At 46.9% G+C, this 17,500-nt stretch overlaps 1 protein-coding gene across 8 annotated transcripts in view; it reads right to left on the bottom strand.

The window, feature by feature from the left end:
- The window catches only part of Sarm (sterile alpha and armadillo motif), a 475,169-nt gene that overhangs the window by 52,495 nt on the left and 405,174 nt on the right, over nucleotides 1-17,500 (bottom strand). Inside the window, exons 1-2 of one of the 8 annotated variants that reach the window (XM_043020628.2) lie at nucleotides 11,771-12,015; nucleotides 10,663-11,030 (exon numbers count right to left, since the gene is read on the bottom strand). The exons of the other annotated variants lie outside the window; for them this stretch is intronic. Coding sequence (XP_042876562.1) covers nucleotides 10,663-11,030; nucleotides 11,771-11,774 — 372 coding nt within the window. The 5' untranslated portion in view covers nucleotides 11,775-12,015. Of the gene's footprint in view, nucleotides 1-10,662; nucleotides 11,031-11,770; nucleotides 12,016-17,500 lie in introns of those variants that run through there. 8 annotated transcript variants of the gene reach the window in all.

Genomic DNA, 17,500 nt, shown 5'->3' with positions numbered 1-17,500 from the left:
GATGGAAGAAGAAGAAGAAGAAAAAAAAAAAACAGATCATAAGAAGGAAGCAGAGAGGGAGGGGGAGGGAGGGGGAGGGAGGGAGAAAGGACGTCTTTCTCCCCATCTTCAGGCAAACGAAGTTCCAAGGAGAAGGATATTCCCGAAGGAGCAAGGACAATAAAAGAAAGAAAGAAAGAAAGAAAGAAGGATGTTCATGTTCTCCTCCAAGACGACATCCTTGAGGATCGGGTGAATTGAGATGGGAGGGTGAGGGGTGAGGGGAGGGGGAGGGGGAGGAGAGGGGGAGGAGGGGGAGAGGAGGTGAGGGGGAGTGGGAAGTAGGGGAGTGGAAAGTGAGGGAGGGGGAGGTTTCGGGAGAAGTGGGGGAAGGGGTGGGAGAAAGGGAGGGGTGAGAAGTGGGGAAGGGGAAGGGGAAGGGGAAGGGGAAGGGGAAGGGGAAAGGGAAGGGGGAGGAGGGAGGACTGTAGCGATGATGGTTACGGGAGATGACAGCGGCATTTTACGACAGGACTGCATCAACAATAAAACCTTACACTCCCCCCCTATCGCCTACCCCTTACCCTACCATCCCTCGCCGGAATGCCCGCTTCCCCATTTCGAAATACCAACAACAACAATAACAAAAACAATGCCGGCGAAATTAAAAGTCCGCACACGAGGGAGTACATCCTTGTGTGTGTGTGTGTGTGTGTGTGTGTGTGTGTGTGTGTGTGTGTGTGTGTGTGTGTGTGTGTATGTGTGTGTGTGTAGGTGTGTTTGAGTTTACGCACATATATTCATGAGGTCGTCAAATGTTCTACGGAGACCATAATAGAATGAAAAAAATACATTTCAGCAATAATCTTGTGCAATAAAAGCTGAATGCTTATCATTCTGGTCACGACGCGGATTTCAACACACAGTAAAATGGACATCAACATGTCAAAAAAAATAATAATAAAAAAATAATAATAATAATAAGAAGAAGAAGAAAGAAATAAATAAAAAATACACAAAAATATATACAAATAATCAATAAATAGTAAGCATCGGAAATAAAGATTAAATATCCTCTCCTCTTTTCCCCGCCCACAACCAAACACCTACACCCACACCCTCTCGCCCACACACCCACGTAACACTCATTCTCACCTTGGTAGAGACAAGCAATCCCGCGAAAACTATACAGAAATCTCCCCCGATAACCACTCGACACTTCGCGGCACTAACTGGCACTCCGCTCAAGGCACCCGATCGTAAGTAAACACTGACTGGCACTGACCAACTGACTGACTAACTGACTAGCTAACTGATTGACTCCCTTGTCTCTGGAGTGATTTACCTGCCACCTGCTGATACCCTGGATAAGGGCTTATCTACGAGCCGAGTTCATCGTCGATACCTCATACGCGGGAAGGGGGTGCGGGGGGAGGGAATGGGGAGAGGGGGAGAGGGGGAGAGGAGGGTGAGGGGGAGGGAAGGGGAGAGGGGGGGAGGGAAGGGGAGAGGGGGGAGAGGGGGGAGGGAAGGGGAGAGGGGGGAGAGGGGGAGGGAAGGGGAGAGGGGGGAGGAAAAGGGGATAGGGACGTTGAGGGAGGGAAGGAAGAGGAGAAAGGAAAAAATGAAAAGGAAGGGAAGGAGGGAAATCAAGAGGGATGGAGAGGGAAAATGGAGGAAAGGGAAATGAGGAAAGCAGAAAGAGGGGGGAAAGAAGAAAGTAGGGAGATCAGGAGGAAAGGAAATGGGGAGTGAGAGTGAGAGTGAGAATGAGTATGGGGTAAATGGGGGGTAGGGGGAAGATCGAGAAGGGGAGTGGAGTGTGAGTGGGAGTGGGGGGGGGGGAGGTCGACGGCGGGAGAGGACACGCAACACCTGTCATTCCTCGGGTCAGCTGAGTCACCGATAAGACACGAGATTGTTGTCGATAACGGATCCCGGGGGAAGCCGGAATTCGTAAATTGCGTTGCTGATTCACCGCAAACGAGACGACTGAAAGATACTGAAGGACGAGAAAGATGAGAGGAGAAATGAGGGGAGAAATGAGGAGGGTGGATGGATGAGGGGACACAGGAGAAAAGGAGAATAATGCTGAGAGATGGGAAACTGAAGAGGAGAAAATGCTGAAAAGGAGACAGAGAAGAACATAAAGAAATGATGAAAAGGGATAATGAAAAAGAGAAAGAGAAAGAAAAGAAAAAAAATAGAAATAAGAGGAAGATATGTCAAGGAAACAAACAAACAAAAAAAAATGAAGGAAAGTCGAAAAGGGAAACAGCTGGGAATAACGAATGCCAACAAAACAAAACGAGAAAGATATATATATATATATATATATATTATATTATATATATATATATATATATATATATATATATATATATATATATATATATATAAGACATATATATAAGACTTAGAGAAAACAAAACAAATAAAAGAATAAGACTATCAAACAACTATACATAAGTAAAATTTACATACACTCTATACCCAAAATCTACACAAACATCGTCAAAAAAAAAAAAAAAAAAAAAAAAAAAAAAAAAAACGGGTCGTAAAATAAAGCATTCCAATTCTCCTTCAGATCAAATCTACGCTATCCAGATCCAATAATCCATAAAACGAAAGTCTTTTGTTTATCCAATGAATATCCAATCTTCGATAATCACATAAAAGGCCTTGGATCGTCATTACTATCATCCACATCATTTTCATAATCATATTCCTTCACATCTCCTGAATAATAAATAGGTCAACAAACAAAGCCAGACATTCTAAAAATAGATTAACGAATTCATAATAAAAAAAGATAAAAAATAAATGAAATTCCCATGCACAAAGCGTGAGGACAGGCAGGTGTAATTACGCATATCAATTTGCATCTGATTTGTGCTCTGTGCAATAAAGGAAAGAGACCTCCATTAAACCTCATTCCAAAAATAAATAAATAAATAAATAATTAAATAAAAAAATAAAAAAACAAACAAATGACAAACGCCAGAGTACCACACAAGCATAAAAAAAAACCTCTTCGTCTGTTATTACTCCCGTTTTCTTTGAATAAAAAACGACACCATCTACCCACGTAGAAAACGGGTTGGAGGGCTGACCATGGCTTACCTTTCTCATCAATTTATGGGTAACGTCCTTGATGTAAGGGAACATTTATGTCTCTGCTTCCCCTGATTGTGGCATTGACGACCGAAATCGTCGTTGCATAAAATCAATGTCTTTTCAGAGGATTTTTTGTTTTAGGTTATCCTTAAACCGAACACGAACTAGAGTAAGAAAAGGACAAGAATAATAAGATATTGATGTTTTAATTCAGTTTTTTTTCGTATTTTCACACAAACAAACAAGTAAAACAAACTCGCACACATACAAACAAAAACAAACCACTGTATAAAAATAAACACAAATCAGCAACGAACACACGCGAGAACCCTAAACCAAAGACAAGAAACAAACAAAAACAAAAAACAAAACACAAACAGGGCACGACAGAGAAGGAAAAAGATTTGCTTGGCACGCTGTCAAATCAAGACAGAGGAGGGGAGACTTCCTATAATCATCATGCCATGGACAACAAACAAATAAAACAAAAAACAAAGGAAAGACGGAGAATACTATACAATTCCTACAACTAATACTTTCTGAAACATTTCTAAGCATCTAGTAATTTCCTACAGCTGATTAAAAGGGTTTGATGTCGACATTAATCGCAAGTGTTTGGGAACCGCCTCGCAGGCCCGCAGAATCCACAATCAGCGTAGCACCAACTCGGATGCGTCACTGGAGCAGGAAGCAGGAAGGGAGGGAAGAAGGGAGGGAGGGGAGGGAGGGAAGAAGGGAGGGAGGGGAGGGAGGGAAGAAGGGAGGGAGGGGAGGAAGGGAGGGAGGGAAGGAGTAAAGGGAGAAGAAAGAAGAGAGAGAGAGAGAGAGAGAGAGAGAGAGAGAGAGAGAGAGAGAGAGAGAGAGAGAGAGAGAGAGAGAGAGAGAGAGAGAGAGAGAGAGAGAGAGAGAGAGGAGAAACAGTAATAGTCATGAAAGAGACTGGAGAGAGAGGAGAGAGACAGAAAAGAATGAAAAAATAAAAAAGAGAAGAGAAAGGACGAGATATCAAGAGGAGATAGACGAGAGATAATTTTTTGCGACACATTGACAAGGTCGTCCATAACACGTTTTTGGTCACAGCTCATGTAGCAGGGTACAAACACAACATGACGCAAAACAACATACACACAAACAAACAAACTACGCACCCCCTCCTACACACACACACACACACACACACACACACACACACACACACACTCCCCTCTCCATTCAAACACCTTGCATTTCTCTCCCCTTAACTCAAGATTCATTCAAAGGGTAAAAAAAAATTATTTTCCTTGAGGTACAGAAGAAGCAAAGATCCAAAGCGAATGACGAAGGGGGGTTCCCACAGCGAACAAATTGATTATGCAAATGAGGCGGTACTCCTGAGCGCTGTGTCCTTCTTCATACACACTCTCCCACAAATAATGATACAAAACTGGTATAAAAACACGGACACTGACAAGCACATTTCTTATTATAACACCGATTCTAAATATGAAGGCTAAATAAAAATCTGAGATTAAGAGTTTACCATAATATATTTATATATATATATATATACATATATATATATTTATATATGTATATATGTATATATGTATATATGTATGTGTATATGTTATATATATGTATATATTGTATGTATATATATAATATATATTATATATATATATTTATATATATATATTATATATATATATATATATATATATATATATATATATATATATATATATATATATACGCTACCAATCGTGCAAACACACTGAGACTAACATGAAAAAGAAAAAAAACACACGCAAAAAACATGTTTCCTGTCATTTCAAAGTCCACACGTTGAGAGAACGAACAACATATGAGGCAAGCGAGCATACACAAGGTAGATAGGAGAGAAAACACATACTCTATGTTCTGATATGCGGCCACATATCACTTCCTATTTTGGATCACTGTGCTCAAAATTCTTCACCTTGTTCTTTCGATCTCTGTTCTTTCCTCTCCGTTCTCAAACTGTTCTCTCTTCGTGAAAGGCCTCACGATTAAAAAAAAAAGAATTAAAAATCATATAAAAAAGAACATCGATATGTATCCGATACATGTATGCATATATATATACACACACATGGACTCGTCACCACCTTGCTTTCACCAATCGCGTGCACAGATCATCACAATTCACCACGAAACCGAAACGCAAAGTAGGCCGTATGGATTTCTTTCCACGACCCCCGCCCCCCCCAAAAAAAAAAAAAAAAACATACGAAAAATAGACATAGTAGATTAGAAGAAAACAAAAGGAAGGGGGGGAGAGCCAGAGACACACACACACTGATCTGAGACACCCTCTCCGCCACGCCCTCCGAATGCCAGGACGTCGATCTTGAGACTAAGTCCAGGAAAATACGCTCTCTCCCCCCCCATCCCCCTCCTCCTCCTCCTCCTCCTCCGCTCCCCTCCCTCCCCCCCTTCCCCCCCTTTCGCCTCACCCCGCCCGCGCGACGACCGCCAGCATCAGCGCTCGACCCGCCACTGAACGAGGAAGGAGGCTCAACTCACGACCTCGGAGGGGAGGTAGGGGGAGAGGGAGAGGGGGAGGGAGGAAGAGAGAGAGAGAGAGAGAGTGAGAGAGAGGCGAATGGGGGGGAAACTGAGCATGCTCCGGAGAGGGGGGAAGGGAATGGGGGAACCGATCCATACTCTTAGGTGGACTTTCTGGCCCCTCTAGAGAGTAGGCGATGTGGTAGGTGGGTGTAGGTCTTGGCCGCACACACACACATACATACATACATACATATACACACCTCGTTGTCACCTTGCATGATGAAGGGCTAATCTAAATGACTCTCCCCTCCTTCCCCTCCTCCCTCCATTCCACCCCCCCTCTCTCCTCCCCCATCCCCGTCCATTCCCTCCCGACTCCTCCCTCCCCTCCCATCCTTTTCTACGCCCTGTGTCCCCTCTACCCTCTCCTCGCCCCTTCTTTCTATTCCTAGCTTCCCTTCCTCCTCCTATTCCCTCCCTCAATTCCTTCCTACTGTTTCTTCTTCTCCTCCTCCTCCTCTTCCCCCTACACCTTCCTCCTTCTTCTCCTCCACCTCTTCCTACCCTCACCCATCCCTCTTTTTTACTTCCCCCCTTCTTCCTCCTCCCCCCCCCTCCTCCTCCTCCTCCTCCTCCTCCTCCTCCTCCTCCTCCTCCTCCTCCTCCTCCTCCTCCTTCTCCTCCTCCTCCTACCCCCTCCCCCTAAACGCCCATCCTCGCGTCCTCTCTCTTGATTGATGACGGGGCGCATTTGCACTGTACGCAGCCCCTCCCACCGCCACTCAAAGACACAATAACTTTCCCACTCCCCCCCCCCAAAAAATAATAATAATAAATAAACAAATAAAATGACAACAACAATGGCCGCATCACCTTATCAAAAAGACAAACACATCAAAAGAAAATATCCATCACGTTTATTCACCGATCTATCAACTCGTAGCGATCGAATAGGACACACACAGTAAGTGAGAGTGTGAGTGAGTGCGTGAATGTGGGAATGGGTGAGTGTGTGAGGGTGAGTGTGAGTGTGTCTTTATCTCTCGTCCATCAGGCAAGCGCACGATCCATAAAGAAAAAAAGAAAAGAAAAGAAAAAAAAACTAAACAACCTCGCGTGTTGACTGAAATGACCCGACACACAACAATAAAAATAGCCGCCCTGATAAGTCAATCCTCTTTGAAAAGAAAAGAAAAGAAAAAAAAAGCACGCAAGAAAGGAAACAAGAGAAAAGCAAAGGCACAAACATGATTCCGATGCCGACCAAGATATGTCAGAATCCTATGATCGGTAAACGCATTCTTCTCTTTTTTCCAGAATACGTGAATACGTGATTTTCTCTATCCTCACTAAGGGGGGAAGGGGAGGGGGAGGGGAGGTGGTGGTGGAGTAGGAGGAAGGGGGGGGAGGAGGAGAAGGAGGTGGTGGAGGAGGGGAGTAGGAGGTGGAGGAGGAGGTGGTGGGGGAGGGGAGGGGAGGGGAGGGGAGGGGGAGGTGGAGGAGGTGGAGGAGGTGGAGGAGAAGGAGCAGGAAGAGGATAAAGAGAATCTGGGAGAAACAGCAAATAAACCGAATGAAGAAGAGGAAGAGGAAGAGGAAGATGATGATGAAGATGAAGAAGAAGAAGAAGAAGAAGAAAAAGGAGAGGAAGAAGAAGAAGAACAAAAAGAGGAAGAAGAAGAAGACGAAGGCGAAGAAGATAAAGAACAAAAAAAAGGAAGAAAGGGGCCAAGACTTAAAAAAACCCGTCGCGTGTCGAGCCTGAACGCCTGATTGCGTCCGCACTTTACGACGCCGCCGTCCGATGCGCGTGCCCATGACCCATTATCCTTCGTGTTATGCGTCTGTGAGCGCTTCGTACGCTGTCATCACGCGGCCGACGTGAGGCTTGATAAGAGCGGAATGAGGTCTTAATCGCGATAATTAAGGGGGCTGTACTTTCGTGGTCGATTTGTTCATTTGCAGCGGGAGGGGGGCGAAGGGGGAAGGGGGAAGGGGGAGATAGCAAGCATGAGAGTCATGGATTGAAAAGACGACTGTGGCTAATGAGTGGTGTGCGCGTGAGGGAGGGGGCGATGTCCTACATAATATCAATATCAACTAATGCGGCACATTAAAGTGGACACATACATGCATGCATACAGACATACAGACATATATACATACATATATATATATATATATATATATATATATATATATATATATATATATATATATATATATATATATATATATATATACGTACATATATTCATATATCGGTTTGTGTGGATGTAATGAAATAATGACGTAAATAATGATGGCAGACTAAACCAATGATGAACACTCGATATATAGTCATTTACAGACACAAAAGCCAAAGCACAAAAGAAAAAAAACATCCCCAACGATATCACCAGAAAAAACAACAGCTAAATCCCTCCTCGTCAGCTATCCACAGACAACACTAACACGCCAGACGCACAATCCGCCGCAGTGTCAGCCGAGCGGTGAGGTCTGGCCGGGCCGAGTGTGAGGGACAGCTGAGCCAACTCGTGAGGGAGGGGACCGCTTGAGCCTCATTGCCTCACAGCTGCCACGCGCAATGCCGCTCCGATGTCCTCCTCCTCCTTCTCATTCTTCTTCTTCTTCTTCTCCTCCTCCTCCCTCTCCTACTCCTTCTCCTCTCCTATCTTCCCGTCTTATTTATGTTTCCGTCTCTATCTCCGTCTCCGCTTCTCTCTCTCTCTCTCTCTCTCTCTCTCTCTCTCTCTCTCTCTCTCTCTCTCTCTCTCTCTCTCTCTCTCTCTCTCTCTCTCTCTCTCTCTCTCAATTAACAAGCGGAAGCAAGAGAGCACAGGGAATGGGGAGGGAGATGGACACACATCACCAAAGCCACTTATTATCACTACCTGTTGCTTCCACCTCCACCCCCCTCTTTGGTGGTTTATATCCTCTCCTTCTCCCTTCCTCCCCCCCTCCTTCCCTCCTTCCCTCTCTCCATTCATTCCTTTCCCTTTCTCACACCCTTCCCTTTCCCCCTTCCCCTCTCCCTCTTCTCACACTCCCTACTACCCCATCCCCACCCCTTCGCCTTCTTCCCCATTCTTGCACCTTCCCCTTCCCCTTCCCCTCCCCCTCCCCCTTCCACTCCCTCACCACATGGCAGGGTGATGCAGGGAATAGGATATCCGAACGGTCCGTTGTGTAGCTCAAGCGAGATTTCGTTCACCAGCCTTTCGCTCTGTTCCTCTCTCAGGTCGAAACTGTTCTTCATGTTCTACTTTTGTTCCTTTTAATTATCGTTTTGTTGTTGTTGTTGTTGTTCTCGTATCTTTATTCTTGTTTTTTTTTCTCGCTGTTTTTCCTTTTAATTAAATCTTCGCTTTGTTCTTTATCCTCTTCTACTGCTGATAATATATAATCATTCACATGATCTCAAATAGTCTTCCAAATCACGTTATCTTTGAAAGAAAGAAAGAAAGAAAGAAAGAAAGAAAGAAAAGAAGAAAAGTCCCCCCCTCCTACCTCCCCCTCTCCCCCAGCCCAGGCATCGATAATTCACCAAAGAAATGTCACATTCTTCAACGACCGGCTGAGACGACCTTCTAAGACGACGACAGAGAAAACGACCCTCTAACCCTCCAACCCTCCCTCCCCCCTTCCCTCCTCCCCGCCCCCGCCCCCGTCCCCCCCTCTCCTCCTATCGTTATGGATATATGTTTCTAACCCTCTAACCCTCCCCCTTCCCTCCTCCCCGCCCCCGTCCCTCCCTCCATCTCCTCCTATCGTTATGGATATATGTTTCTAACCCTTTACCCTCCCCCCTTCCCTCCTCCCCGTCCCCCCTCACCTCCTATCATTATGGATATATGTTTTAATCTTTTTTCTTTCTTTCTTTCTTTAATGTCCGTCCATCCAATCCAAACCCGAGCGAAATCCCGGTGGATTACCCCCGGCCATGTGACTGATGAATCCCCTTTATTCTCCTTGACGGGATTATAGAGTCTTAGTTTGGGTTGTAATGAAGGGGTGGGAGGGGGGGAGGGTGGAGGGTAGGAGATAGAGGGAGGGAGGGAGGGAGAGGGATGGGGGGGGAGTAGAGGGAGGTGGATAGGAGATAGATTAAGAGCGGGAGGAGGGAGGGAAGGAGGGAGGGAGGGAGGGAGGGAGAGGGAGGGGAAGGAGATGAATGATGGGTGGGAAGGAGAGCAAAAGAGGGTAAGAGGGATAGAGAAAAGCGAAATCGGGAGGGGGAAACGGAGGTGGGGAGGAAGAAAGGGAGAGAAAGGTTGAAGAGAAGGAGGAGGAGAGGGAGAGGGGGGAAAGACCGAGAGGCATTAGTTCAATTCCTTTTCGTTCAATAAATCCCTTTCTCTCATTCGCTCTCTCATTAAACTCATCAACCGAAAAGAGGAAAGGTAAGGTGGGGTATTTTCACTCTTATCTGATAACAAATAGATAACAATTTATACCATCGTCAGCCGGGAACACAACATGTTTTACCTCGGTGACGTAAACCCGAAGATTAAACCCCCCAAAAAATCAAGTCAGTCCAATAAAGAAAAACAAAAGTAATATCACTACAATAAAGAAACACAATAGTAATAATGACCACAAGAGACTAAAAAATAAGTAAATAAATAGATAATAAAAAAACTCGCGCTTAACACAACACTCAGCCATAACAACGACGCTTAACGCCATCACACAGACCCGCAATAACAGCGTGCAATCCCGCATAAGGACGACACACAAATCCGCAACAGCAACAGCAGCAGCAACAACAACAACTGTCCGTCGCTAAAAATAGCCCACTCTCCGCCAACGTCCGCACAACTATACGCAATGAGATGGAACCGCCCACCCGGAACTGGCGAGAGGAGAGAGAGAGAAAAAACGCCGTAGCCGTCATGGAGGCTTTACTTGCGAATACGTACACGCGCCTACACTCCCCACGCACATATATACACACGCACACGCACATACACACGCACACGCACACGCACACACTCCGTTTCTTTGTTGTACCGTTCCTAGCGTCCCTTGCATTACCTTGTTCCATGGTCCCCTGTCCAAGGGCGAGCTCCTCCTGTAGCCGTTCCACCAACTCATCGCGTCCCCCAGACCTCCTCCTCGGGGAGACGAGGACGGAGTAGAAGCAGACGAAGAAGCAGACGAGGACGAGGATATGAACCAGCGGCCGCCGTCACTCCCGGCGTCCTCCTCGTCGGCGCGTGGGATTTCGCAGACGGAGCGGTGGTAGTGGTGGTGGAGAAGCCCCCGAAGAGGCTGAGGCGGACGCGGCTGTTGCTCCACCTCCTCCTCCTCCTCCACCTCCTCTTCCACCTGCTCCACCTGCTCCTCCTTCTTGGGCCGCAGCAGCGACGCGCGGTCCTTGAGCTGCTCGCTGTACTGGATCCCTACAGTCATACACACACTCGGGTCAGATTCTCGGGGCGGCGTTGCAAGCGGGCGTGGGGAGGGGTGAGGGGGGAAGTGGGGAGGGGTGAGACGGATGACGGGAGGGCTAGGAAGGATGTGGGGAGGGATGAGGGGGAGGGGTAAGACTAGGAGGATGAGGGAGAGATGAGGGAGGGAAGTCGGGAGGGGTGAGAGGGGGTAAGTGGGGAGGGGAGAGGAGGAATATGGGGCGGGGTTAAGGGGGAAGAGGAGGGAATACTTGTTAGTCACGAAGGGAAGGGGAAGAGTTAACTACTGAAATGTACTATTTTTAGAATAATCCAAGACGGTTTGGGAAGGGATAAGGAGGGGGAGGGGGAGGGGGAGGGGGAGGGGAGGGGGGAGGGAATGAACATTTTGCCCGAGGTTACGTTATTTCATCATATCACCGATTTCCTTCGATTGACATTTTCCACTTTCTTTTTGCCATGACAACAACCAACAAACACATACAGACGAGGGGGCAAGGGACAAGGTGGTATATCCCAGAATGTTGTGGTATGACGACGTATACCGTATAAATCTGGTATACTTCAACAGGAGGACCCGACGAGGTGGTAGGCCGACGAGTCGATCAGGCCGGCGCGTCCACTGAGACCAACCACACGGGCTCGAACCACCCAACCACATCCACTCCCTCCACATCCGATCAATACCACCTTGACATTTTTACCCGCATCACAACAAGCGCTTGACCTACTCATGATTCCTTTCCCGGCCAAGCGAACCGAAGCTGCGGCGAGACGAGGCGAGACGAGGCGAGACGAAGCGAGATGCGTAAGGGATTGGATCGTCTGTCTGTCGCACGTCGATCGGTCGGCAATTGGTTTGTACGGGTCGAGCAGGGCGAGTACGGAATCCCGAAGTGATGAAGTGTGTATGCGTGCGTATGCGCCCGTGTGTGTGTGTGTGTACGATGTATCTCACACCGCGTCGAGAGACAGACTACACTATCGCGATATCGCTCGGGGGATCTGTATATAAGCGAGTGTCACATCTCCCCCTGCCTCCCTCATTACCCCCACCCCTTTACCCCCCCCCCCACCGCAACAAAACGTATGAGTATGTCCCCCCTCCCTCCCTCTCCCCCTGACTACCACCCTTGCTATCAGATATCCGGTAGTTACTCATGGTATAGGCATGGCGTGTTGTGACGAGACAGGGAGATAAAGGGTAGATGGGTAGATGAGAGAGAGAAAGAGGAAGAGAAAGAGATAGACAAAAAGAAAGATAGATATGAAGAAATAAGGGGAGGGAGAAAGAGAAATAGAGAGCGAGAGCGAGAGCGAGAGCGAGCGAGAGAGAGAGAGAGAGAGAGAGAGAGAGAGAGAGAGAGAGAGAGAGAGAGAGAGAGAGAGAGAGAGAGAGAGAGAGAGAGAGAGAGAGAGAGAGAAACGGATGCTACTTCACTATCAGGATCTCGATGTGATCACATGACATATTCGCCTCCCTCTACCCCTACCCCTACTACCCCCATCCAGACCCCCACCCAACCTCTCCCATTACCCCCTCCCTTCCTCACTCACTCCACACACACACACACACACACACACACACACACACACACACACACACACACACACACACACACACACACACACCCTTCCCTCCGCCCATCCCTCACGCCTTCTAACCCCAACCCTTAACCTCTTCCCATCCCCCATCCCTTCAAACCCTCCACCTCCACCTCCACTCTACCCCTCCACCTTCCCTCCACCCCTCCACCCATCCCCCATATGACACTCCGCCCCCCGGGGGAACTATCCACCCGGGCCAAGCACCGAAAACAAGTACCTCCTGGGAATGTATTTGTTTGTGGTGGGGGGAGGGGGGAAGGAGGGAGGGGGGCACGTTAAAGCATGATCATAGAAGGGACACATCCTGCACGGGGAAGGAGGAGGAGGAGGACACATGTCGGATACGTGTCCCGTGGGAAAGTTTCCCGAGCGTGATTGTGTGCTTGAGAACGTGCGTGGGTTATCGCACTATCTGCTTATCATCAGGTTGCCTTTTATCTCTTCGGGGTCTATATTAACAGCTAGGAGCGATGGGTCAACCTAAGCGGATCTCCGTAGCTAACCTTTGACCTCCCCTTCTCACCCTCGCGACCTTCCGCTCTCCCCTGCACTAGTCTCCTAACCTTGGACGAATGTACACACACACACACACACACACACACACACACACACACACACACCTCCCCTGCCACGTCACGAAGCAATGATATCGGGTGATGGATGTGCCTAGCGAGCCTCCGGGTTGTGGCACCGAGGGGAGAGGGGGGGTATGTTGCAGGGGGATAGCGGGGGGGGGGGGGGCAACAAGAGGGGGAATTGAGAGAAGACAGGAAGAGAGGGTGAGAAGAGAGGAACGCGGAAGGGGACTTACAAGAGGGGAAGCAAAGAGCGAAGAGAGAGAGAGAGAGAGAGAGAGAGAGAGAGAGAGAGAGAGAGAGAGAGAGAGAGAGAGAGAGAGAGAGAGAGAGAGAGAGAGAGAGAAAGAGAGAGAATAGAGAAAGATAGAGAGAAACGAGAACAGTTGGTCAGGAAGAGACAGAGAGGGGGCGAACATGTATGTATACATACATACATACATACATACATACATACACACAGATATACACACGCACACACGACCCATTTACCGTGCCGGATAACTTCAAAGAAATACACATAACCCCAAATATAAAAGAAAGCGACGGGAAGTGACAAAAAAACAAACAAACAAACAAACACACGCACACGCAACTGTACGCCTTCCAAACACCTTCCTTCGGCCAAACACGGCGCGCTTTCGTAAATTCCTATGACGCATTTCCTCGCCGCCGGAACCACGCCCTTCCACAAGCAAGCAAACAAATAAAATAAACAAACAAATATACAAGATGGAGGAAATATATGAATACAAAATAAATGAGAAAAAAGAAACACGTGTCTGATACAGATAAAAAACAGGAATACGAATGACTTACACAGGAAAACCACAAGAAAACGAATGAAAACAAAATAAAAATGAGTAATAATAACCCCCCCCTCGTAAAAAAAAGAAGCCTTACGCCACGTTACTGCTCCTATCACTCCCTCCCTTCCCCTACCCCTCCCCCTCCTTCCTTCCCCTTCCCCTCCTCCCCCCTCCCTTCTTCCCTTCTATCTATCACTCACTCACTCCCTCCCTCCCTCCTTCCCTTCCCCTTCCCCCTCCTATCCCTCCCTCCCTTCACCTCCCCCTCCTGCCCCCTCCCCCCCCCCCACGGAGCCACGCCGTCGACTGACTTCCGTACGTATTCGCTTTACCGAACGACCGACCGAACGTTCGCACTCAACACGTGCAAAATACGTTCGGTTTCTCATTTTCGTCTGGGTATTCTATTTGTTTTTCGGGGTGTGTGTAGGGGGGGGGGGGTTGTTTCGAGTATTAGACTTCTTGTAATTCGTTTCCCGATTAATTGCAATTGGTATTGCAATGTCGAGATTATTCCGGTCTCCTTACTGTTCGTCTCTCGCTATCATTACTATCATTATCATCATTATTATTATTATCATTATCATTATTCTCATTACCCTCATCACTATATCTTACTTTATAATATTACACATCCGACGTTCAATCCTGAATCCAATGTATCCACTGGTATCTAAAGAAATACCTCAAATAGTCTCACAGTATCTCTACTACTCCTTCTCTCTATCCCTTTTAAACCCCTTGTTTCGACATGTCAGAATCATGAATCAGCGATAAGGCGTTTGGACGGTTACCCCTAATCAGATATCATACCGAGGCGGAAGTCGTAGTATAATATACTTCCTCCCGGAATATACTCTTACTATCTAACGCATCGCTGAAATAGCTCGGTTCACAATCCCCGTTCAATCATAGGGAGTGAACGATAAAATTTTCAAGATAAGCACATGACTCGTTCTCTCAAGAACTGTGACGTAAGAACCACTCGACGTGAACTGAAGACTGACAGGCGCACGGTGCGCACCTGTTGACTCTGCAAGGGGGGGGGAGGTGAGTGCAGTGATGGTAATGGCAGTAATGGTCGAGCGATGGTTGGTGAATGGTAATGGTAGGAGCAGTATATACGAATCACTCATAACTATATCATTTACGTATAAGGGTTGTCGTCTTTTCATATATATATCTTTTTTGTAACAAATATTCTCCACTGAGAGAGATGGGGGAGGGGGGAGGGGGAGGAGAGAGAGAGAGAGAGAGGAGAGAGAGAGAGAGAGAGAGAGAGAGAGAGAGAGAGAGAGAGAGAGAGAGAGAGAGAGAGAGAGAGAGAGAGAGAGAGAGAGAGAGAGAGAGAAGGGGGGTGGGAGAGAGCAACAAGACAAAAAGCTTATATTGAAAACCCCAAAAACATCATGTGAATTATGGCACTGTCGTATCACCAAATAGATAACCAAACAGGATGTCTTTTAAAGAGAAGTTTCCGACCGTAAATTGACAATAATAAAAAAAATCGATTAGAGCATTTTTCCAACCTAGCTTCCAGCTTGTTTACTCTTCCCACCAAAGACTAGTTGTGTGTGTAACCGATCCGTGCCTTTGCGGTAAATCATGAATGGCAAGCAGATGAAGGAACCTTGAATGAACCGTTTTCTTTCCTTGGCTCTGCCCATTTTCTCTGATTATTCAAGGGAGACTATTGTAAACGACACTCAACCACAAACATGTAGCAATCCGACTTGTCCTCATTTTTTTAACACTTGATCTGGTGTCATTAAGTATGCAAATGCGTCAAATAGGCTTATCTCAAGATCCAAACAGCATCTCTTGAAAAATTATCTTTACACACCGTGCACCAGAAACTAGAGAACAGACCCATTAAATAGAAGAAGAAAAACTTTACGGCTTCCCAAAATTAGAACTAGTCAATTTACATTGCATATATACTATCTTAATTTATATATATATATATTTTTTTTGTATCTTCCAAACGATGCTCGCCTCTTATCTGTATCCTGGAGATAAAAATCGAAACGAGCGGATGAACAATCTCGAAATTTATTATACCTACCTTACCCCCTTTCCCTTCCCCCCTCTCCTACCCACCTCCTTTTCCCCTCCCTTACCCCTCCTCTCCAACCCCTCCCCGTCCCCCCGGCCCACTTTTCTCCTCCCCTCCCCTTTCCCTTCCCCTTTCCCTTCCTCTTCCCCTTCCCTCTTCTCCTTTCATCTGAACCTTCTTCCCCTCCCGCCTCCTATACCCCTTTCCCCCCCTCCTATACCCCATCCCCTTCCTCTCCCCCTCCCCCCTCTCCTATCAGCCGAACAGATGAGTCAGCCCAAAAGGACTTTATCTCCTCCGTGTCTCCGCGTACCACCATGAGAACAGTAGAACAAATACTTTGGAGTGATAACGGAAAGGGAGAGGGAGAGGGAGAGGGAGAGGGAGAGGGAGAGGGAGAGGGACAGGGAGAGGGGGAGAGGTGAAGGGATAGGGAGGGGGGAGGGAGAGGGAGGGGGGAGGGAGTGGGAGAGAGGAGAGAGGAGAGAGGAGAGAGGAGAGAGGAGAGAAGAGAGTAGAGAGAAGAGAGAGACTTGAAACTAAAAAAAAAAAAAAAAAAAAAAAACAATCTTCGCATCCTCGTGAGCGTCCGGTTCTCAGCAGTCAAATTGCTCCCTGGACGTTGCAATTGCACGTCGTCAGAGCAACACGGCTGTTTAACGACATTGAGCAAATAAGAAAACCGAAAGAGTAAGAACAATAATAAGAAGTGATAAAACTCAAAAAGCAATAATGATAATAATCAAGATGACAATGATAATAATAATAATTGTAGTAGTAATAATAATAATAATGATGACAGTGATTATGATAATAATAATAATATTAACAATGATAATGATAATAATTGTAGCAGTAGTAGTGGTGATGGTAGTAGTAACAGTAGTAGCATCAGTAATAGTAGTAGTAGTAATAACAATAACAATAATAACAAAGAAACAACAACAATACCCAAAACAAAGAAGGAGAAATAGCAACCACATGACCCGTAGGATCCCCCCCCCCCCGTGCGGATAGAATCACGAGACCTCTCCTACAGGATACTCTCTAAGGGCGTGCATCCTTCTCCTCCTTCAAGGGTGATATTCAGGGTTGTCACCCTTGTTACTTAGTGAGTCAACGAAGGGTGGGTATGGGAGTGGGGGTGAGGTAGGGAGTGGGTGTGGGAGTGGGGGTAGGGTGTGAATAGGGGTGAGGTAGGGTATGGATGGGGGTGAGGTAGGGTGTGGGTGTGGGGTGTGAAAGGGGGTGGGTGGTGTAGATAGATAAATCACGCTTTCGCTTCTCGTGTCTATTTATCTATTAGGGATTGATGGATAGACAGTTGAACCGACACGTCGCCATCTTGTCCTTCTCTCTCTCTCTCTCTCTCTCTCTCTCTCTCTCTCTCTCTCTCTCTCTCTCTCTCTCTCT

This window comes from Penaeus japonicus, unplaced genomic scaffold, assembly GCF_977035675.1.
Source record: "Penaeus japonicus unplaced genomic scaffold, GWHDUDI00000001_assembly GWHDUDI00000030, whole genome shotgun sequence".
In the NCBI taxonomy this organism is placed as follows: Eukaryota; Metazoa; Arthropoda; class Malacostraca; order Decapoda; family Penaeidae; genus Penaeus; species Penaeus japonicus.
This window is presented reverse-complemented; position numbering and strand designations above follow the sequence as displayed.